At 39.5% G+C, this 21,197-nt stretch overlaps 5 protein-coding genes across 6 annotated transcripts; 2 read left to right on the top strand and 3 right to left on the bottom strand.

Annotated features, from left to right (window-relative positions):
* LOC140777137 (uncharacterized) lies at window positions 1–5,068 on the top strand. The gene is made up of 8 exons (XM_073121051.1): window positions 1–193; window positions 418–491; window positions 1,124–1,204; window positions 1,624–1,716; window positions 2,019–2,138; window positions 2,828–2,899; window positions 4,255–4,332; window positions 4,657–5,068. Exons 1-8 carry the CDS (start codon window positions 97–99, stop codon window positions 4,846–4,848), a joined length of 807 nt encoding a protein of 268 aa, XP_072977152.1. The 5' UTR covers window positions 1–96; the 3' UTR covers window positions 4,849–5,068.
* A 1,581-nt stretch (window positions 5,069–6,649) lies between these two features.
* LOC140778901 (uncharacterized) lies at window positions 6,650–8,321 on the top strand. Its single transcript, XM_073123798.1, has 2 exons — window positions 6,650–8,122; window positions 8,192–8,321. Exon 1 carries the CDS (start codon window positions 6,650–6,652, stop codon window positions 8,042–8,044), a length of 1,395 nt encoding a protein of 464 aa, XP_072979899.1. The 3' UTR covers window positions 8,045–8,122; window positions 8,192–8,321.
* On the bottom strand, window positions 8,312–9,428 carry LOC140779583 (CRIB domain-containing protein RIC6-like). Its single transcript, XM_073124714.1, has 3 exons — window positions 9,418–9,428; window positions 8,983–9,321; window positions 8,312–8,864 (listed from the first exon to the last, which is right to left on the bottom strand). Exons 2-3 carry the CDS (start codon window positions 9,067–9,069, stop codon window positions 8,328–8,330), a joined length of 624 nt encoding a protein of 207 aa, XP_072980815.1. The 5' UTR covers window positions 9,070–9,321; window positions 9,418–9,428; the 3' UTR covers window positions 8,312–8,327.
* A 1,467-nt stretch (window positions 9,429–10,895) lies between these two features.
* Window positions 10,896–18,597, bottom strand: LOC140779582 (rab GTPase-activating protein 22). Of its 2 annotated transcripts, XM_073124712.1 has the most exons (11): window positions 17,903–18,597; window positions 17,228–17,323; window positions 16,590–16,693; window positions 16,228–16,469; window positions 14,552–14,674; window positions 14,378–14,466; window positions 13,858–13,963; window positions 12,096–12,193; window positions 11,511–11,765; window positions 11,258–11,341; window positions 10,896–11,170 (listed from the first exon to the last, which is right to left on the bottom strand). In XM_073124712.1, exons 1-11 carry the CDS (start codon window positions 18,008–18,010, stop codon window positions 11,156–11,158), a joined length of 1,320 nt encoding a protein of 439 aa, XP_072980813.1. In that variant the 5' UTR covers window positions 18,011–18,597; the 3' UTR covers window positions 10,896–11,155. The 2 variants fall into 2 exon arrangements, with proteins under 2 accessions (XP_072980813.1, XP_072980814.1); XM_073124713.1 differs by lacking the exon at window positions 17,903–18,597 and having other exon boundaries at window positions 16,228–16,464; window positions 17,228–17,256.
* Window positions 18,598–19,009: 412 nt separating this feature from the next.
* On the bottom strand, window positions 19,010–20,841 carry LOC140779294 (ENTH domain-containing protein C794.11c-like). Its single transcript, XM_073124311.1, has 4 exons — window positions 20,628–20,841; window positions 20,349–20,471; window positions 19,828–19,989; window positions 19,010–19,721 (listed from the first exon to the last, which is right to left on the bottom strand). Exons 1-4 carry the CDS (start codon window positions 20,723–20,725, stop codon window positions 19,151–19,153), a joined length of 954 nt encoding a protein of 317 aa, XP_072980412.1. The 5' UTR covers window positions 20,726–20,841; the 3' UTR covers window positions 19,010–19,150.
* Between the last annotated feature and the right edge of the window lie 356 nt (window positions 20,842–21,197).

The raw sequence follows: 21,197 nt of genomic DNA on the forward strand, positions 1-21,197 counted from the left end.
CAAGCGCGCCCAATCCTCGAGTTGGCTTGATCGCAGCCGCGGAATTTTTTGGTACTCCTCTCTCCCTCTCCGCCTTTCTTCCTAAAATTGACGACGATGGCGGAAACTTCTCGAGGTAGCGGAAGGAAGAGAGCTCGCGTCGAAGTGATCGATGCCGATGCCGGCGCCGGTGCCGGAGAAACCCTAGGACTAGGTACCCTCCTCTCCTATAGTTTATTTTTCTCTAGTTGCTAATTCGATCGATACGATGTGTTATTGATGTCTCTGTATGTAAGTGATTGTAATTGTTAGGGTTTATGTTCGTGTGTTTTATGCGCATTGATGTATGTATTGCTCAATTGGATAGATATCTTTATCCCAATCCTTCATTTTTACAAATTACTTTTATGTAATTTTCTCGCTATTATCAATATGCAGAGCACGATCGTACCTTCAGTGATACCTTGATAGCTCTTCAAATGATGCGGGAACAGTTTCCAATTTTAGAGAAGGTAACTCTGCAGTTAGTGCTCAAGATATTAGATCTGAATCATACTTGTTTTCCAAATTTTTTATTTCTAGTTGCGGAAATTGAACCACAAGCAATGACCCGCATGATAGAAGCCTTATATGACCCCTTATATGACCTTCCCTTTGACTTAGGAGGTATCTGATGTTCATTCAACAAAAAGTGAAGCACTTGCTCCACTTCAATTATGTTGCTTTTACATTTTTTTTTTTTTTTTTGTTGTGTAGGTTTACTTATACTTAGTTTTGTTTTTGACACCTCAGCCTTGGGCTACTTAGAAATATCGACTTTAATTATTTATATATTTCCATTCTGGCGTTATCAAGTAAACTATTTTTCTGTCAAAGAAATCTGAATTGTGAATGCTTACTGATTTTGTCCATGAAAATAAGTAAATAACTATTGATGGCATAATGCCAACACTTGGTTCATTTTTATTTCTTCGGGAGTTCTCTTGCAAATTCTACTTCTAGTTCTAATTTGCATTAAACCAAATTTATATGCTATCTCAATTCTCAACTTACTTTTGTGTAAAGTTAAGCTGCTCTTGCGAGCAGAATTTTTTTCTGACCATAGAATTTGATACGACATGATGAGTTACACTGTATGTTACAGGTTGTAGTGCAGCCTTTTATCTTACGTTCACAGTTATACAGTAGCGTGAAGGACAGGACACAAGTTGATAGAGATTTGGAGGTTTGGTTTTGATACTTCTACTTAGAGTGTTGACTGCCCTTCTTTCACTTTATAAATACATTAGTTCATTTTATTAAGTTCTGTTCTTTTTCCTCATTTGTGTCTCCTGCTTAAAGTAAATCTATTCTGCACTCTTTATGGTCTGCAAATGCCTCTGGCATTTGCTAGCAATCAAAGAAATTTTTGAACTCCTCTTATCCTTCTCACCTTGAGGAAAAGCAGGATAATGAGTTAAACATGTAATGTTGCTACGAGCAATGACCTATCACGAGATACAGAGATTCAATCCCAGTTAATTGGTAGTGTTCTGTAGTTACAATTTTCTGGCTCCTTGTCAATTTTATCTTCTCTATAATGATAGATATATTTGCTTTTTCATTCGGTTTTGTCTCAGCTCATACTAATCCTTTTCCTTGCAGTCCTTGAAGAAGGACAAAGTTTTGCGCGTGTTTAAACTTAACACTGGGCAGGATGATCATGCCATAATGTTCATGGATGATTATTTAAGACAGGTAACTTAGGTATCCATCACCTGTGTTAAACTCAAGTCAGATTAATTAATGATATGTAGGTAACATTTTTGCAAGTTACACTATGCCTGATGTTGCACTTGACTAGCTCAACTCAAGAAATTGCAAATGAGATCATTTATTGGTAACTGTGCAAAAGAAGCATGTACTCTTTTATATGACAACTCTGTTCTTGGTCGCGAATAATTTTCCGTTCTTGCTTTGCAACTTTAGTAGTTGTGTTGCTACCTTCTTTATCAAGTGATGTATTTAGTGGTTAGATGACTCTTTTTTAATATTTACAGATGGAAATTGCTGTGAAAAGGTTAGAGATCCCGAACAAACTTGATCTTGAAATTTTTGAGTGGTTCAAGGCATATGTTATTGATTCTAAGCTGGATGTTAGCATACATCATCAGGAGCTGGTGAGTTATTCTTTATGTGGGTGTATCTCATTTTTATTTCTTATGTGTGCATTTCTTTAAATTTTGAAGTTCATAATTGTAATGATATCTGGAGTTGGTACTTCAATCAATTATGTTCTTCTAGACAGGTCATTCTGCTTTTTTCAAGATAGTCATGTGAGTAGAAATATCTAGAGTTGGTCCTTCAATCAATTATGTATTTCTTTCAATTTTGAAGTTCATAATTGTAATGATATCTGGAGTTGGTACTTCAATCAATTATGTTCTTCTAGATAGTCATTGTTCCAATTACACTTTTGAATCATTATCTCACAGAACAGCAAAAGCAATGTTAAGGGAGACTTTAGATCATCATAGCTGCAGGTCACTGAACCAGTCACAGTTATCTGCTTGATATGTTCATGTAGCCTTTTTTAATATAAGCATGCTCCAACTATTTTTTTGTTCTTAGCAGTTAGGATATCTGATATATCTTTTTCATTATTGAGATGATAATATATGTACTAGTTTTAACTTTTAAGCGGGGTCATCACATTTGTAGATTTTGCATTTTCATTTGAAATCTAACTGTGTAGTTCCTAAATGTTGAGAGACAAGAGTATTGATAATTTTAGACCTCTTTTTCTGGTGAACTTGTAATTCACTTGGTATTTTTCCTTCACAGTTTGGTACCCTTTGCTGCATTGCAGTTCTCGCTCTTATCATATGGAGGTGATGTGACAGACAAGCATGTCACACTCTTAATCAATGCGGGTCTTCTTGTAAGTATAACCTTGAGGTTTTATTTTCTGATTGATTAAGAAAAAGATGGAACTATTGATATCTCCAGTTATATTTACTTAGGAAATATATATGGTTATATTGACATGCATAATACCTGCATCACATCTTGAACTAGATATTCCAATGTTCTCTGGAGAAGGCAATTAAGGTTTCAATATGTCATCTAACTGCTTGAAAAAATTTAGATATTGAGAAATAATAGAAATCTAAGAGAAGTCATTATATTGCATAAAGTTAAATTTTATGGGTGGAGTGATAAATCTAACTGTTGCACTATTGATAACTGGAACTTCTCTCTAAAGTTGTAAATTGTATAGTGCCATGACTACTGTGCAGAATATGCACCACATGTCTAGTGTAAGGAAGAACTCAAATTTTGAGATGACAGAGAAATACAAAATTACCAAAGTTTTAAGGACATGTTTTGTTAGACAGGGATTTGAACGGTCTTACTTATAAATAAAAAGGTACACTTTGGACAAACAACCCTGCCCAAAGTCATTCTGGTGCTAGAATTAAAAGCTTAGGTGGAAAGCTTTGCACTTGTACTTTTATTTATGATAAAATTAAAGGTTAAGATTAAGGGAGAAAATAGAGAAAATCTATGTATTCAAGTTCATATTCTGATTCTATCATGTTCTTACTAGCCAACGTTGACGTGACAACAATCAGATAAATGTAATCAAGAAGTCAAGGCCAGCAGAAGTAACTACAAGCCCATATTTCTTCTGATGCTAATGGAAACATGATTCTAAAGGAGCAAATATTACTTTATATTTCCATGTACTCTTATGGCTTAACCAAAGTAGTGAAGGTGTTGGTTAATTTTCTTTTAATTTAATTGTCCACCCTGTTACCATTGAGAGTGTCGCACATGCTGGTTGGATATTTTTCTGGCATCCACTTTATCAGGTTTCCTTTTGGATTCTCCATGTCTTTAGTTTGTGCATGGCATTCACATGCCACTTGTAGTTCATTATGACTCATCTTTATTATAAAAAAACTGGATGTGTTTTATGTGCATACAATATTCTTTCCCGTGATTTCCATTGGCATCTAATAACTCCTTTGCTAGAAGAAATTGCTGTCATTATGAATATCTGGATTATTTCTTGGATGAACTACAATATTACTTATACTCATTGCTAGAATTTAAATAGATCAATATGTTATTTCTGGATGTTGACCATCTCTTCTTACTTTTCCAAATAGTCTACCACTGTAATGCAGTAACGTTTGATGTTTAAACTCATCTAGTGGACTTGCTCTATACTGGACAGCTAATAATGTTGTACTTATTTGATTATTCTTACCTCATAACCTTTTGATGTAGACTCGTCAACTGATTGATCCAAATATGTACTGGTTTGCAATTCCAAATATTGGGTCCATATGGAAGAGTCTTTCACAGGTATGTGGCATTGAACTGCAAAATTTCATTTAATATAGGTGAAATTCCAGCCTAATATTTGACATAGTGAAATGCTTAGTGATGAACTATAGACTTAGCAATTGCTTAGAGATGAATGAAAAGTCTCTCATTTCTCCAATTCAATCAAAATGTCCTCGCATTTCTTAGCAATTGGCTTTGAATATGTTTTAAACTTTAGAGGGGAATAAATCTTTCTCCTTGCCTTCTGTACTTCATGGATGATTGACAAATCGGTCTGATGCTTACAACCATTTTTTGGCGAACCAAGTATATATTTTGATATCTCATTTGTGTAATGGCCAGGGAAGGAAGGAGATACTCTCATTTTTAAAACGTACGAAATACAAAGAGATGATGCTTGCTGCTTTTGAGAAGAAACGATTAAGATTTTCACCACTTGACATGCGATTCCACCTTCGCGATCTATTAGGGTCTGGTCATCTAAAAACTGTGCAAACTCCCACTGGGTTACTCGTCCGATTATCAAGAGACTGAAAGAGGGGTGCTATATTTGAGCTTGTTTTCTTACCTTCTAATCCATTCCTTTTCTTTCTCTTTAACGGTCAGTTATGCTGAAATGTTAACCTTCATAATTAATGTTCTTCCAATCTGTAATACGCTCAAAAGATACTCCCACTTAATGTTCATCCAATCTGTAATACACTCAAGATTTTCTCCCACCTTGTAATAATAATGACGATACAAATTATTTATCTGCCAATTTGGTTCTTGCAATATATTGCAAGCTTGTAAGCTAGGTGCTATATTTGTTTCTCTGTCTGCTTCTATTTGTCTGTATATATACACACATTATAAATGTATATGCATGTATGTATCCTGAGTGTTTAACTTGTAAACTAGGTGCAGGATGATTGATCTTTAATGTCTATCATACCTGTTCTGGCAAATCTCCTATCATCGCTGCTATCAAGGTGTTTACCTTTGCAGTTTGTACTCTTATTACCAATCTTATCTCTTTTCCCATTCATAATTGTTTCATAATGTTTCTGATTTCCCCCCCAAAGTGGAAGTAAAATTAAACAAAAAAAGTCCCCCGGACGACCTATAAATGCCGCACTGATCGCTTCATTCTCCTCTCCAAAACATCACATCGCTCTTATCCACTCACCCAATTTCCATTATTGTCCAGATGAGTGCTTCTGAAGCCATTCCCACCCCGGAAAAATGCAATCATTAAATTCCATCCAACGATAAAAGACGAAAAAAAAAAGAAGAAGCCGGCCAAAGCCGTCAATTTCACAGGTCGATCCCAGCCGTCCCACTCCCATCCCATCACACGGCCAGGTATCGCTCTACCCTCCTACAACGTGCGAACGTCGACGCATTACGAATAAAAGGATATCATGAACGACAGCGACCTCTCCTTCGTACGGCGGTCGTGTGGTCCCCCCTCCCCCCCCGACCGATCCGTAATGGCAGATTTTGCTCTCTGGCTGTCGGCGGCTACGATCTACCCTTCGTACGATTCGAGGGCCTCTCCCTCTCCGCCACGTGTCTTCTCCGATCACGCTTCCCGACATCCGCTTAACCGTCGTCCCCTTGAGCCCCGGTCGCATCTTAAAAGTCACCAACTAATCAAATCCGGAACTTCACGAACATCGCGTGAGTCGATTAAGTATTTGTCTCCTCCTCTGCGTTCTCTGTTCGCTTGCCGTGGTCCCCATGGCTGCCAAAGAGAAAAAGCTTCTAATATCCAACAATGCCCTCGAGGGAGGTGCTATGGGAAAAGCTCGTCTTCTATTGCAATTAATTTAGGCAGGCGCACTCTTTCCAAAGACAAAAGAAAATAGATTGATTAAAGCGTAGAGAACATTCGGATTTGTTTCTTTTTGAAGCTCTGTTAGACTTAATGTTCGAAAGGTACAACAATGTGAGAACCAAAAACCATTAAATGCTCAAGTACGTAGTAGCTTTGAAGACATCGCGGTTTGCAATCAAGAGAATGGGAAAGTTGCAGCGTGCCGATAGAAAGTTGTAGATTCCCTATGGCAGCATCACTTTGAGGTTTTTCTTCCCCTCTTTTCTACCAGACCATAAGGACTAGGGTTAAAATGGTCATTTAATATAGCATTCCACTACTCTCCTGTCCTGCCGTCCTACTCTACGCCGCTGCCACCTGATACCTCTTGCAGCCTTTCGCCGCAGACTCTCTCCTCCCTTTAGGACCCACTCGTCATTTGGAACATTATTGATGGCATTTGTGTAAATAACACCTTCCACTTTTTTCCTTTTTAAAACCCAACCCCACAACGATTTGTTAGAAGCTTCATTTACCATGGGGCTCCATCTCTCCTCTCTCCTCGTCCTCCTGCTCCTCATCCCTTCCTCCGCCTTCGAAGAAGCGGCGGAGATGCCGCCCGTCCGCCTTCCTCCGGCGGAGGAGGAAGCTGCCTACCTCGCCCTCGAGTCCATCAACTCTGACGTCGCATGGCGCTCGCTCTACCCCGATGACCTCTGCCTCTCCGGGCCCCACGGCCTCGTCTGCGACTTATTCGACGCCGGAGACCCCCACATCGTCGAGCTCAACTTCGGCTACGTCTCCGACTTCTCCCCCAACCCCCCTTGCGGCCCCAATGCCACCGTCGCCCCTCTCCTCCTCTCCTACGCCTCCTCCTTCCCTTTCCTCCGGAAGCTCTTCTTCTACAACTGCTTCACCGACTCCAAGGCTCCCCTCCCCACTACTCCCTGGAACCTTCCCGACTCCCTCGAAGAGCTTGTCTTCATCAAGAACCCCTCCCTCGTCGGCCGGATTGGCATCTCCATCGGCGATCTCCCCCATATCCGGCGATTCGTCGTCACCGGCACCGGGGTTTCCGGTTCTATCCCAATCGAGATCGGGAAGTTACGGAACCTGGAGCAACTACTCCTGTCGAGAAACCGCCTTCGTGGAGACATCCCCACCTCGATCGGTGGCTGTTCTACTACGCTTAAAATCTTGGATTTGAGCGGTAACCGCCTCGGCGGGCGGATCCCGGTCGAGTTCGGCCGGTTGGTTCAGCTAGTAAAGCTCGACCTCAGCTCGAACCGGCTCGTCGGACCGCTTCCCTCCGAGCTGGCTATGTTGAAGCGGCTCGAGTTTTTAGATCTCAGCTACAACCGCCTCACGGGTGGTGTCCCGACCGCGATGGGCGAGATGACGAGCTTGAAGGAGGTGTATCTTAGCGGTAACCGTCACCTCGGCGGGCGAATCCCGGAAGTTTGGAAGAAGCTTGGGGCGCTCTTGGGGTTAGGCTTGTCCGGCGTCGGGCTCGTCGGTAATATCCCGCAATCGATGGGGTTATTCCTGGAAAGGCTGAGCTACTTGGCGCTGAACGACAACTCTCTCGAGGGAGAGCTGCCGGACCAGTTTAAGCGACTGGAGATGTCCGCAAGGGAGATTAACCTGGAGAACAACGCGCTCCAGGGTCGGATCCCGTTCTCCGCCGGCTTCGTGGGTCGGATGGGAGGTAAGCTTAAGCTGGGGGGTAACCCTCACCTATGCCTGGGAGAGGATCTTGTGGGCCCCGCGAATAATAGTACGAAGGGCAATCTCGGCTATCTTGCGCCGTGCAACAAAACAGAAATTCCCCATCCTGCCCTTTTCTCCTCAGAAGCTTCCCCTCTCAACAACTCACCCATTTCTTCCTCATGTTTCTTCTTAATTCCAGTTCTTTTTTTCCTTAACTTTTAGTGGTTTAGGTGAGCGTAACTTATGTTCATAGTAGAGAAGAAAAAAACCCCCCCCCCGGGAAATATGAAACTTGTAGAGGTATTAGTAATTGCAAGTTGGTAAATGAAAATTTTCTTTTTCTCATTTATTATTCTTTGGTAACGGCAGATCATAGTATATATCAAAGAGCGGCGAAGTACATAGCAACTCTCTATTTGTACAGATCATGGGATCACGACGGGTTTGGTGGGAAATATATACTTGAAAAAAAAAATTGAGAAAAGAATAAGTCTAGCTTTTCAAATCAGAATCCCTCTTCTTCTCTTGCGGGAGTTAACGGCGGCGGGTAACTCGGGCTCCGCTCCTCGTAACCGGGATCCGATACGGAGGCGAGAGCCCTGGATCGCGACGACCGAGACGATCCACCACCGGCGATGACGGAGGCGGAAGAGAATCCCTTCGGCTTCCGGCGGCGCGACTGCCTCGGCAACGCCGGTCCGTCCTGCAGGAGGGAGTCGGGGGATCCAACGCTTCCGGCGACGCTGCGGCTCGTCCGGCTGCGCCGGGATCCTTCCGGCGAGTCGAGAGATTCGGTACCAGCGGAGACGTGGCGCCGCGATTGCCGGATCCCGCGGGAGGAGTGCTCCCGCTCCCTATTGGGGGACTCGGCGTTCGGCGAGCCGCTCGAGGAGTTGCGCCGCGACGTTCGGGAAGGCTTCCTCTCCTGCAGATCACGTGCCACGGGGTCACTTCCGCCGCCCTCTCCGTTAATCCGTACGGCCACGTCCCCGCCGTCTCCGCTGAGGCTGGCGCTGAGCGTGGCCGATCGAAATTCGTTCATCTGCTTCAACACAACCATCAGAAGATTACAGCCGTCAGATGGAGATCATATGGTGGAGATCGTGCAAAAGATGAGAAAAGAAAAGGAGAGAGAGAGGATTAGACTTGGTCTATATTACCCAGGCGGGTTGTGCATTATTTACGGAAGGGCCATCCCATCCGATATGGGCGACGTGCTTGACGTCGGTGGGATATCCGATCTGCATCTCCTGCTCCTTGTTGTCTGCCAGGCAAGTTTCCCGATCTCTTCTCACGTCAGTTTAGTTTAAATTGCATCAATCATCATAATTTAGGAAAACGGTAAATACTCTATTAGATTTCGATTTAAGATTGCATTTGCATACATAAAGGAATACGAATTAATTACCAAAGATTTGTGAGATGTATCTAAGGCCCTTGAGGAGGCCCTTCATCTTGGTCCCCATCAATACCCCCCCACTTCCTTCCCTCAGGATTCGCTACAAAATTATAAGAGAAATAAAAACCATAATTATAATTATCAAAATGGCCCAACTATGGTGCAGAAATTATCATTAAAAAAAAAAACCCAATACCTTTGGCAATATATTAATCTAACTCCAATGCTGAGAAAAGCTCAAAGGACCTTCCTCTGTTCCATTCGTTCCATCAACTCCATTGAAGATGTTGTCGTCATCGGTGGTCTCTCTTCGGCTTCAATCGAGAGAAACCTAAAACTAATCTTCCGCCACGACCTCCTGAATCTCGGAAGAAATGTCCGATGGATTAATTAGAAGCAGGGAAAGAAGGGAAATCAACAACTGCGATTCTCCGCCCGTTTAAAGCCGAATCCGGCTTCGACGGGAATAGCCCACAGCAATCGCAGACTCGTGAGAGATGGAAGGATGTGAAATTTTCCTTCTAATTAATTGAACTCAACATTGTTCATTTTTTTTTAATGTACTATTTATTTATTTTATTTTATTTTTAACGGGTCTAAGCGTGAAGGGCGGGAAGGAGCGGACGGGATAATTGAAGGGCGACAGTTGAGGAGGCCCCAAAGGGTCGACCGAATTGTCTAAATTGGCCCTGTAGCTTGAGCCACTGGGAGTCCCGGAATGGCTCTATCAGGGGTAGGAGGGTAATAGTGAGAGAGTATTGAGTTTCCAATGGGCCATTTTTAGATATATATATATATGTAAAGTTACTTCGATAGGTCAGGATGAGCTACACGGTTGGATTTTAAATTGCCGCCCTTAATCTGGATTGTGTGTACTCCAGAGTGTCTTAGGTTGTATATAGTTAGAAAATTGTATTCTTGCATATCATCATGCAAATATTTTCTTAGAAAATATGGGATAATTTAGAGCACGACTCAAAGATAAAAGGACCGCAGACGTTATATGCAGCTTTTAATCATCCATTGTCGAATGATGTTAACTTTTTAGAAATTACTGTTAATTTATTGAGAAAAAAAAATATTTAAAGCTGGATGGTGAGTGTAATCAGCCATAGATATGGAGATAATCTAAGATAGGAAGGAAGTGGCGATTTTAAATTGAGAAGAATAAGTTGTTATGGAATAATTCCATAGGATTTGGTTCGTGAGAACAGCTTATACATCAGCAGCATATAAAGTGCTTGCTTTTATAGAAGTGTTTAGCTTAAGATGGTCAGCTTAACAGCAGCAACTCATCAGACCACATCAGCTTGAAGGTCCAAAGGGAGCTATTTTAGCAAACAATAGTTAAAATCCAGAGAGCACGTTGGGTTCACTAATCGGCCACATAATTTTGACATCAACGTCAGACGAATCGTTAAATGTACCTAATCGAGTTGGTTGCCATCTCTAGGGTACTATGGGCCATACAACATGCAACAATAGTTTCTTCTATGTTAAGCCATCAATAGATTTCACTGAACGTCGCACCATCACATTTGTATAAAACATAGCTTGTAAATATGTGATACTTGCGCGAATTTCCACGATATTGATCTGCTTTTTTAGGATATATATATATCAAATTGTAACGAAGAAAAAAGAAGAGAAAGGAAGATAAGTGATCACAATCAGTTTACATGAGACAAAATGATTTCCTTCACATTGTATTATAACAAGGTAGGCATACAACCACATTACATTTCTTCTTTCCCTTTTGTGATACAACCACATTACATCACGGATGGGTGTCTGAAGAATAAAAAGAATGAATGAATTGTGAGGTAATTCAAGGAGGAAAGTAAGAAACATGAGAGGAGAGCCTCCAGATGGCACGTCACTTTGGCAATCCTCAAGCTTCTTCTGGCTATGTATCTAAATACAAAGAAGAAAGACTAAGATACTTTTGCCTGCAAGAGAGAATATTATTCACTTTAGTAGATTCATCACGAGTTCCTGATCATAAGGAATTAAACGAAGATTCATAAAAGACTTACTTTGTTTAAGTACTTTTCATGAATCTTCAGCGCCTTGTCACATGCCTTCTTTGCATCCAGATTTCCAGTGATGTCATTCAAGATCTGTTACAGATTTGGTGACGAGCTAAATAAAATGCATACAGTATACGTTTGTGAGGGATGACTTAATCAGTTGCAAGCAGACAACTGAGATGTTCCTTGAGAGCAACCATAAGATTGGAGCAAGAGAGAGAGAGAGAGAGAGAGAGAGAGAGAGAGAGAGAGAGATAACCTTTACAACATCATCTAGACCTTTAGCCTCCTTTAATAGTCGTTTGTTCTTGGCCTCAAGAACACTGGCTACAAGGAAGATGGATAGAGGAGCCTGATGATCCTTCTGACCAGCTTTGACATTCTTTCTCTCAAACTTGCCGCACTCCTCCGGCATATATTTTTTGTCTCCTATTGCTCCCTTCCTTCTGTTAGCATATGTATCAGAGTCGTACATCGAGAAAAGATTCGGATTATATTCCATGGACCACATAAGCTGAAATTTTAGGAGATAAACAACCTTCTGAGTAGTGACAACTGTGAACTAGAGGCCGGAATAATAAGAACAGCAGCAGCAACATCAACAATGACAATTACATTACAAAAAACAATGGAGGAGGCAACAGAGAGCTAGAGGTAGTTTACATGAATCTGTTTCCACTATTTGGTTACAGTTTGTCTGACTGAGGAAAGGGAAAAAAAGAAAAGAAAAGAGATAGATGTTGAGTATATGCAACTACAAACAACTAACATTCAAGGTTTGGAAATTAACTATGAATGGTAATTGTTTTTAAAATATAAAAGTGTCTACACAAAGAAATCTTACCTCCCAAAGGTACAATGAGTCCACAAATGAGAATTCTCTGCGAAAAAGGACCATCAACATGCGAAAGGCAAACAAATACTCCCCTCCATCTAGATTTTCTGCATTAATGATTTTCTATCAGAAATATCAAGATTTCCACACGCTACTTCTTTCTGTCTGTTGAAGACGGAGCACAAATACAGAAGTAGAAAGAGCAGGAGATCAGGTACTCTTGGACAATAGATGATATATCAGTTGATTTCTTTCTTAGACATGGGAGTAATGCTAGAAGAAACGGATGAGCAAAGATAAATTTCACTCGCATGAGTTAGGCTGTTGTTCAAATAGCGATGCAAACAATGGAGTTGCTAAGAAGCAGGATAAAATATATGGACATAGTTCCATTTGACAACCATACTGAAGATTGTTCATCAACAATATTAACCAGCCAGTTATTTTATAGTTTGACACTTCTTAATTCTTATAAAGCATGAGGCAACCCATAACCTGATGCACTCATGCAGAAAATACCAGGCGCTATAAGTTTCTGACCAACATTAGATATTTCTGCATCAGACCTGCTTGAAACCAGAAATAATAATTGTTGAAATTTGACAGTGAATGTAACTTACAACCTTGCGTCCAAAAAGCAAAGGGATTCTTCTATATTTTTCTGTAATTTTCTATGTCAAAAACCTACTCAGGAACTGGTTGGATTGATAAGAAAAAGATGATGAATTCAACTTTCTTGGCAGAACTCCTCAAGAACAAAAGATCTGACCTTTTGGTGCTTCTAGCTTACTAGCTGGTGCTACATCACCCACATAATTGGTTAGATAATCTGCCTTAGCTTCTATGATTTTCAACTTCTCAGCAGAAAGCATGGAAGGAAAGGAGAGGCTAAGAAGGGAAGTTCAGTACTCCAAAGAAGGAACGAAAAGGAGAAACACATATCAAAGTAATCTATGGCAAAGAGAAAATTTGACTTTAGAAATGTGAACTTCCATCATTTGATCAAAATATTTTATGCTTATTAAAATTCTGTATGGAATATAAGCAAATATCTCAATGGAAGCATCATTGGAATATTTAACAATTAACGTTGACTATCTTCCTTAGTTCTTCAAATATGTCTGGACAAAACATAAAAAGATACTTTACTGAAACAGTGAGTCAACAAGTCATTCAGATGAAATATCTTCAGTTTTCAGTTTACTCAAGCACATAATTGCTCATTTGTCACTACATATATTTTGAAACTGCAAGGTTTTTTGAAATATATGATCCAAAAGACAGTTCAAATGACTCATTGCATTCTAATCATTAACGTTCATCCAGAAAAGATAGGTTGATGCATTTCAAAAAATCAGAACACTTCATCAAAAATATAGAAGTTACTTTTTCTCCATACACTCTACATAAGAATGTAGTGTGAAGGTCCAGAAACTCATGCTACTTCTAGATTTATACACTACCAAATTGAAACTTAGTATTTGATACTCATGATAAGTTGATAAGTTAATGCCACTATACACATAACGACTTGTCAGGACAATTTAGTGAAAAATGAAACAAACATAAACGTAGCGGAAACATGGTCATGAGCAAATGCTGCATAATAAAGAAAGTTCACAACAGTATGTTCTTGGAATAGGAACCCAGAGATCTGGAAGAACTATCCTGATGCAGATTACCAAAGTACAACAAATTAGAACTTTGAATAAATAACTAAAGCAACAACATCTAAATTTTTTAGCTTAATACAAGTAATAGGATATTATACCTATATGTTCATGCAGCTTTGGGTCAACAGCTTTTATGATAGATGACAGTACACTCAACTGAGACCGGACTCCAATAGAAGTTGTGGTGCTTTTGAAATTTCCTCGCTTTGCAATGACAGGAAAATAAAGTAGGTATCATTAATAGTATGATTCAAAATCTAGCCATTTATAGCTGAACAACTGAAAGGAGAGATGAAATGAAAACAATGTCAATGGCTACCTGATACATTTCCAGCAAAACATTATACCTCTACAAGAAAAGGAAACAAAACTCCCTATTGCTCATTTGCTCTATCTAGACACATTTGAAATTGTACTCATGGAGAGACTTCTATTTCAAGATCATAAAATTCTACTTCACCTCCTAAGCTTTGCTGCTCTGTCAAGTAAATATGTCACAAGAAAAACAAGCATTATAACCTTAGCAGGAGAGATGATTTCACAAGGAGAAGAGAGTTAAATTACATATACATCGTGCAATCATGAGTGAAACAGAAGTCAAATAAAAATGGTGCATACCAGTCTACGCATCAGACGCTCAAAACACCAAAAGGCATCTGCTTCATGTTCAATAAGGATTGATATTGGTGAACAAAGATCACTCATTCCTGCTTAAGAACTTTACATCAGAATGATAAATCCAAATAATAGAGAAGTCATTCTTTTGATCATTAATTTTGCCAGCTTAACCACCTTGACAGTAACCAATATCTCTGTCAATCCATGAATAAACTGCGAGTATATCCCACAACTTTGCCTGATTCTTTTGGTTCTCATAATATACAAGTGTCCGGTCCGTCCGGACTACATCCAATCCTGTTACCAATTACATATGAGGATCAATCATATATCTGTGAACAAGATGTTTATGAAGACATTTTGCTCTAAAGCAGGTAAAACTCCGATTGGCAATCATAACTTCTATTTCCAACTATCTTCTATTTTGCTTCTTAATGTTAGTCATGCTCTGTTTTGTTGTTTCCACTTTTCAGTTTTCACTATATATTAGATGCTCAGGCGTTATAGAGGATTTCTATATTAGAGATTTCAGGCATAGCTTTTGACATATCTCTTCAGCTACCTTGGCACTTCCATGGTTGTGCTTTGGAGATGCTCACTTCTCCGAGTTGCTTTCAATTTTAGCTCTGTCACAGGTGCTTGTTTAAGTTTGATTGAAACTGAAACCCAAGTCTAGTTTAGAAGATAAGGCCAGTCAATATTCTATGGTTAAATTAGGGAATCAGATTAAATACCTAAGACAATTTGGTAGTGCTCCAGACCCATTATATCCATGGAGTTCGCAAAGTCAGAAGTTAGAGCCAAGTAGTTGACTAACGCTTCGTTCTAGCTGCTATCCTATCATTTAAAAATTATGCATGCTCATCTCTAGTCAGTTATTCTTTGAGGAATTCACCACCAGTAAGAATGGTAAAAGAGCAGCTTGTTACCATGACAAATAAGATCCATAGAACTATCAAGCAAATCCGCTAGTGTTCTCTCCAGGGTGGAGTGCTAAGAAAAAATATATGATTGATTGATTAGTTGACTTAACCAAAAAGTCACAACCAGCACTGAAGACACAAGTATAAAACTAAAAAAACAAGCACATTCTGGCCTAATATGTGCATAAGATATATGGCATACTTCCTTACCAATCAGAGCACCAAGTAAATGAGACCTCATTGTCTAAGAAACATGCAACAACTCATCTTCCATTATCTGTTAGGATTAGACTAAAATTCTGGCCTAATATGTGCTTAAGATATTTATTCTTTTTCAATACAGTTCAGCTAAGGTCAAAGTGAGTGAAATCTACAAAGCAATAGTTTCTAATGCAGCTCTGTTTCATGGTGTTTATAGGCTGTTATGTGAGGTTGCAAGTGAAAGTTGTGTAAAGATGGTTCAGTGGCTTATTCAAGAGTTGCATTGTTATACTTTCACATTTATTGAAGTAAAGATGAGATATGTATGAAAGGAAGATGAACAAAATTATCAATGAGATCTGCAAGTGAAATTGGAGCTGAACTAAACTGAAGAAAATATTAATACAAAAGGAAGAATACAATTTTGACCTTTACTTAGGATTTCCATTGATACTTACAGAGGTTCAATGTGATTTTGCTTTAAAAGAAAGAGGTTTAAAACTGAGAGTCTGAGACCCAAGCCCAACATGCAACTTTTAAGTACATTTTCAGCCTATGAATACTAAACTAATAACATATCCAGAGAATATACTTATAAGGAAGCATGTACAGGAATTGATCTGCAGCATGATGAAAAGTAGATGAGGTACTACAAGAATAATCTGCAGTTGCTTGTGGGAACGAAATCAACAAGGATGGCACAATACGATTGCCATTGATATTTACCAATCTGATGCAGAGTAAGCTTCCACTGGGTGACTTCTTTGTGCAGAGGTGCATTGTTGATCTGCTTCTCTTCTATTGGGGAATGTGCTGTATCAAATGGCTTATTCTCTTGCAAAGAAGCACTAGCAGGGTCCTCAATAGGCTGACCATCATCAGTAACTACAGGTGTCGTAATAATCCTTCCACTACCAACTGCCTTCTCCATTTCTTGGCACTTGAATTTTAATTTCTCATACTCTGACCTGCCAAGAAAGAAACATCATATAACACAATGCATGTTGATGTGATGTGTGGCCAAGAGACAGTCCAGTCTCTACTCATATGCTCAATATTATGACTATTGATGTGAAAGGAAATACTACCTTCGATGTTCTCTTAGGTTAGTTCGCTCCTGAAAAGTACTTTTAGGATCATAGCACCCAAGCAAAAATTCCCAGACCACTCCCTTGATTGTTGGATGAACACCCTGTCATAATAATTGAAAAGGAGAAGAGCAAGATCATGGAGGTTCCCTCGCTAAAGAATTTATCAATTAAAGATGATACACATGAGAAAAAGAAAAACTGAAGTGTTGTCGGATGAAAGTTGTCCATAAGTTCCCTTTATCATCAATGAATTCGGCGCATCAAGCCAAAAATACCACATCCTTGATGCATATACTGATATGAGAAAATTATTTAAATGCATTATTCCTTTGATTTCTTTTGCTCAGAGCTTTATTCAGTGCCTAATGCTTTTTCTAAACATTTTTCTGTTTTTCCTTCTCCCATTTCTTCAGCTCAGAACTTCATGCAACGCCTAATGTTTTTTTATGAAATATTCTATTTTTCCTTCTCCCTCTTTCCCAATTAGGAAAACAACAAAGCATCATTTCCAATTATTAGGGAGTCCTCATGTCACATGAATCATTTCTTTCCATAATTTAGCTTGTGTTATATCTGGCATATCGAAATCTCCCATAGACTAATTATATTGAAAGACGGAATGACAAATCCCTTACCCCGCATTGTATTCGTCGAAGCACTTTGGCTATATCCACATAACCTTCCTCAGAGAATGAAGCATGCCATCGCCTTGCACTAAGAGTCTTGCCCGGCTACATTAGTAGAAATAAGGTTATCCAACTAGATGAAGAAATCCCAAAGATTTCCAACTAATAGATAGAATATGGTGTTGCTCATTGATAATCATAGATCAAACAAAATGAACTGAAAATTAGCTTCAATACAGCTAGGAAATTCAAAGCCATTATATCACAGAAATGAATAAGGGGCTTCAGTAATGATTGTATTCCATTAAAAAAAAAGTTGCAAAACGAATATAATAGTCCCAAAGAGGAAATCGTCTAAAAAAGAAGAGAAGCTACTCCTTCTTTCAGTTCTTTTGCTAAAGCCTGGTTTCCTCTTAAATGTAAGTTAAAATTATATAGAAAAGAAAGTATAAATACTGCTCAATTCACCATATTAGCTAGCAATATGTCATGGTATCACATGAATCCATCTTTATGACTTATGTCTCACAATGTGGGTCAACATCCTACTGGAAGTCTAACCACAAATTGAAACTAATACGCCGCCATCCATTGAAGCAAATATTACCATCAAAACCCAGAGAATCAGATTAAATTAGAGCGGAAGAGATAAAACGTGAGATCTAACAAAGAAATCAAACCGACCCTGGGCTTGAACCGAATCTTTGGGACATCATCGCGGTACTCGGCCCTGATCTCGTAGAAAGAATCAGGCTCTCCCATATCCACCGCATTCGCGCCGCAACAATCCATCGCCGATCAAATCCGATGCACACACCAGAAAAAAAAAAGTTTCCTAAAACCTTACAGAATCAAGCCTCGGATCTTCCAATCACTTCCACCACGCACCGGTGACCAGACCCAAAGAGAGATGCTGGATTCTTAGTTGCGGAGAACCCTGGCGAGGTTGCGATATGGAGGATAAGGTGGATCGGGAGGAGACGAGAAGATAATACGATTGCTGGATTAGAGTTTTTCGAACAGAGAGAAAATAGAGAAAGGGAGACCGGAGAAGGCTATTTCGAGCGTCCGAAGGGGGCAGCCACGTGGCCGCAGGCAGGGACCCACCTTGAGGAAAGAGAGGAGAGAGACTCGATATCGTTTATCCGTTGCTTTCGGTTAAAGGTGGATAAGTTACATTTAGACTACCTTTTTCCGGATAATTCCACCGACAATCTTAGATTACTTACGACAGCGACATATCCTTTGTGGGAGGGAACGGAAGAGGCCAAAGATGAGAGCGCGACGAACGTGGAGAGGGCGAGGTAGGAAAAGGTACGAACGACGTCGAACTCTCCCTAGAAAAGAGTACGTATGACATCGAGCTCGGAGAGGGCGACGACCGATGGGAGAAGAGAAAAGGAGAGGAGAGAGAAATAGGACTTAAGAGTTTAGTATTCAAGATATAATATGAAAAATCTCAACCCCCCATTCTGTGGACAAGAAAAGGATATATATATATATATATATGTATATATATATATATATATATATATATATATATATATATATATATATATATTACTTTCACCTGTGTTCTGGTTAATAGGAGCCTTAAACTTAAAAGAAGAAAAAAAAACTACTCTCATCTTCTTGTTCTCTACTCTTTGGTACAAAGACTAAGATCAAGTCATCAAGAAAAGGAGCGGCATTGCTTATCTTCTATTAACTCATTCATCCTGAAAAGAATGTACGCAGAAAGAGAAAGAAATGCCTTTTATAGCATGTAACCTTTGGTGTCATTCGCAATGGTAGTATAAGCCTGATGTTTAGTGAACAACTTGCTGTACTTCTAAATGACTTCCTTATTCATACTTTTTATACATCGTTACATACACAGTAAAGATTAGACTTGGAACTAAACCAATATATGTATATATAAATATATTCAAATCAAAAGCCCCATGAGGATTGCCTCTCAAACTTCTTCGCCGTCTTTCCCGTATTCGATAAACTTCGTAATGCCACTGCTCTGTTATCTCTTTTAATTCGATCGCTAGTTGCCGAAACTGGTGAATAAGTCCTAGCAGACCAGCCATTTGAATTCTCTTCTTCGTCTTCATCTGGTGATTCAAGGAGATTGGCATTCTCCGCAATTGGAGTGTCCCAAAGATGTAGCCCTTCCACTTCTTCCTGAAGCATAGTGTCATTGGCGAACTTCTTTGCTGGTCCTTGTTTAAGATCATCAAAAAGGTCATTGGTAGATTTGTTACATTGCTCTTGATTTTTAAGTGGCTCATCTTGTGCACTCCATGTAGGACTATCTAAGGAGTAAGAACCAAAGGATGAGGTTCTAGAGATTTGAGAGGAAGAAGAGGAGGAAGAGACTATCAGATTTCCAAATCCTTGAATCTCCTGTGAAACTTTTTGTGCCTTGGAACGGGCTTCTTTTAGCTGCTCTTTATCACCCAGCAGCTTCAATATCCTTTCAGCTTTCAACTGCATGCATGATCCCCAGTTGAACCTGAAGAAGGGAAAAAAAAAAATAGTTTCATTTCCTGCCATTGAAACTTCAGACCCAAATCATGCTGATCATATAAGCGAGATTATTTTCGCTCACAATATATTACCCTTTTTCATCGACATAATTGAAATTCCCTAGCTCTCGGATGTCATTCATGTCGCAACGGAACTCTTCAGAAAAACTTTCTGGTCCATGTGTTAGAAAAAATTCCAAAACTATTAAAGTTTTGTATAATTGCCTCCATTCCTTCCAATTCATAGAGCGCAGCCTGTAAGAAAAACCATTTCAAGTCAGCACGTTTGTTTCGATTACTTGCTGAATTTTTCTTTCTTTTAATCTAAAAGACTACATCGCGATCGTCGACGACTTTCTTGGTGCTTCTGAAGCATTAAGAAGGATCATTGTAACCAGGAAAGCATGTTGGCCTTACTCTGTATGCAGAATCTTATATCATCCCTGCATATTTCACCATTCTGTACTCTATGATTAAATCAATTATAAGTAGGATAGTCAATTAGCCATGCATGAGAAAAAGAGATCCCTCGTCCAAATCTACCATCAAAATAATATTAGAAAAAAAATCTGAAGTAGATAAGTTTTTCTCATTGTTTAAGATTTAAGAATCACCTTCGACGCAAAACATCGACAATCCTCCAGTAATCATCGATATCAAATGCTGCTTCAGATATTCTTGTCATCGTCTTAGCATCAGGACCCCAAGGGTCACTATTTGTAGCCTCTTCCACCAATCTGAAATTTTTTTGTTTACCATCCAAAAATAGTTTGAAGTTTATAAATTTATAAAGAGATTCTCGAGGATAGAAGAAAGTATTAAGAGCAAATCACGTAATAATCTGGATTGAAATAAGCGTAGAGATCTCAGAAGAGGTCTTTTGTTTAGCTTACAGCTCGGCCTGCGTTACATCGGTCAACGCCAGCCTTGCAGTCTTGTACTTGTCTCGAAGGAAATAGGATGTCTGCTTCTTGATCTCACTCAGAAACATTGCTCAGAATAAGTTTGGCGATCGCGTAAACAAAACAAAAAGGAAAAGAGTAGGAAGAAGAAACCAATATGAACGTGAAGCAAAGAAGAAGGATAGAAACACACTCTTCTTCTTGGTTTTCGATCAGGAAACGTAAAAAAAGCATTTAGGAGGGAGCTAATTATGGGCAGAGGAAGGATTCAAACCGACACGTCCGGATCCATCAAAGTTGAAACAGTTGACGTTTTACTTTGGACCCGAGATTCTTGTGAATGCGTGGAGATAAGAGGGTATTTAACGAGCAAAGCGCGGCGGCGTTTATTGACCAGAAGCCGGTGCCGGAATCTGTGCAGAAGCTCTTCCCGTCGCAGACTTTGGTTATGGAGTATGTCAGATTGGCAGAACACCACTTGCGACGCCGAATATAAGGGTGTGGTATTTCGAGTCCTTGAGATTAAAACCAAATACTTGGAGTCGATGATTAGAATATTCC

The sequence above is a fragment of the Typha angustifolia genome, chromosome 15 (assembly GCF_048772165.1).
Source record: "Typha angustifolia cultivar Huaian chromosome 15, ASM4877216v1, whole genome shotgun sequence".
NCBI classification, from domain to species: Eukaryota; Viridiplantae; Streptophyta; class Magnoliopsida; order Poales; family Typhaceae; genus Typha; species Typha angustifolia.

Coding starts and splice junctions, on each gene's coding strand:
- LOC140778901 (XM_073123798.1), top strand. CDS start 6,650: ATGGGGCTCCATCTCTCCTCTCTCCTCGTCCTCCTGCTCCTCATCCCT.
- LOC140779583 (XM_073124714.1), bottom strand. CDS start 9,069: ATGCAGATCGGATATCCCACCGACGTCAAGCACGTCGCCCATATCGGA. Junction 8,865..8,982: donor ATAATGCACAACCCGCCTGG/GTAATATAGACC, acceptor GTGTTGAAGCAG/ATGAACGAATTTCGATCGGC.
- LOC140779582 (XM_073124712.1), bottom strand. CDS start 18,010: ATGGATTGTTGCGGCGCGAATGCGGTGGATATGGGAGAGCCTGATTCT. Junction 14,467..14,551: donor AGATATTGGTTACTGTCAAG/GTGGTTAAGCTG, acceptor GTTCTTAAGCAG/GAATGAGTGATCTTTGTTCA. Junction 11,766..12,095: donor ACTCATTGTACCTTTGGGAG/GTAAGATTTCTT, acceptor CTAAAATTTCAG/CTTATGTGGTCCATGGAATA.
- LOC140777137 (XM_073121051.1), top strand. CDS start 97: ATGGCGGAAACTTCTCGAGGTAGCGGAAGGAAGAGAGCTCGCGTCGAA. Junction 1,717..2,018: donor TGGATGATTATTTAAGACAG/GTAACTTAGGTA, acceptor TAATATTTACAG/ATGGAAATTGCTGTGAAAAG. Junction 2,900..4,254: donor TAATCAATGCGGGTCTTCTT/GTAAGTATAACC, acceptor CTTTTGATGTAG/ACTCGTCAACTGATTGATCC.
- LOC140779294 (XM_073124311.1), bottom strand. CDS start 20,725: ATGTTTCTGAGTGAGATCAAGAAGCAGACATCCTATTTCCTTCGAGAC. Junction 19,990..20,348: donor GTCGATGTTTTGCGTCGAAG/GTGATTCTTAAA, acceptor TTTTTCTTACAG/GCTGCGCTCTATGAATTGGA. Junction 19,722..19,827: donor AATTATGTCGATGAAAAAGG/GTAATATATTGT, acceptor TCCCTTCTTCAG/GTTCAACTGGGGATCATGCA.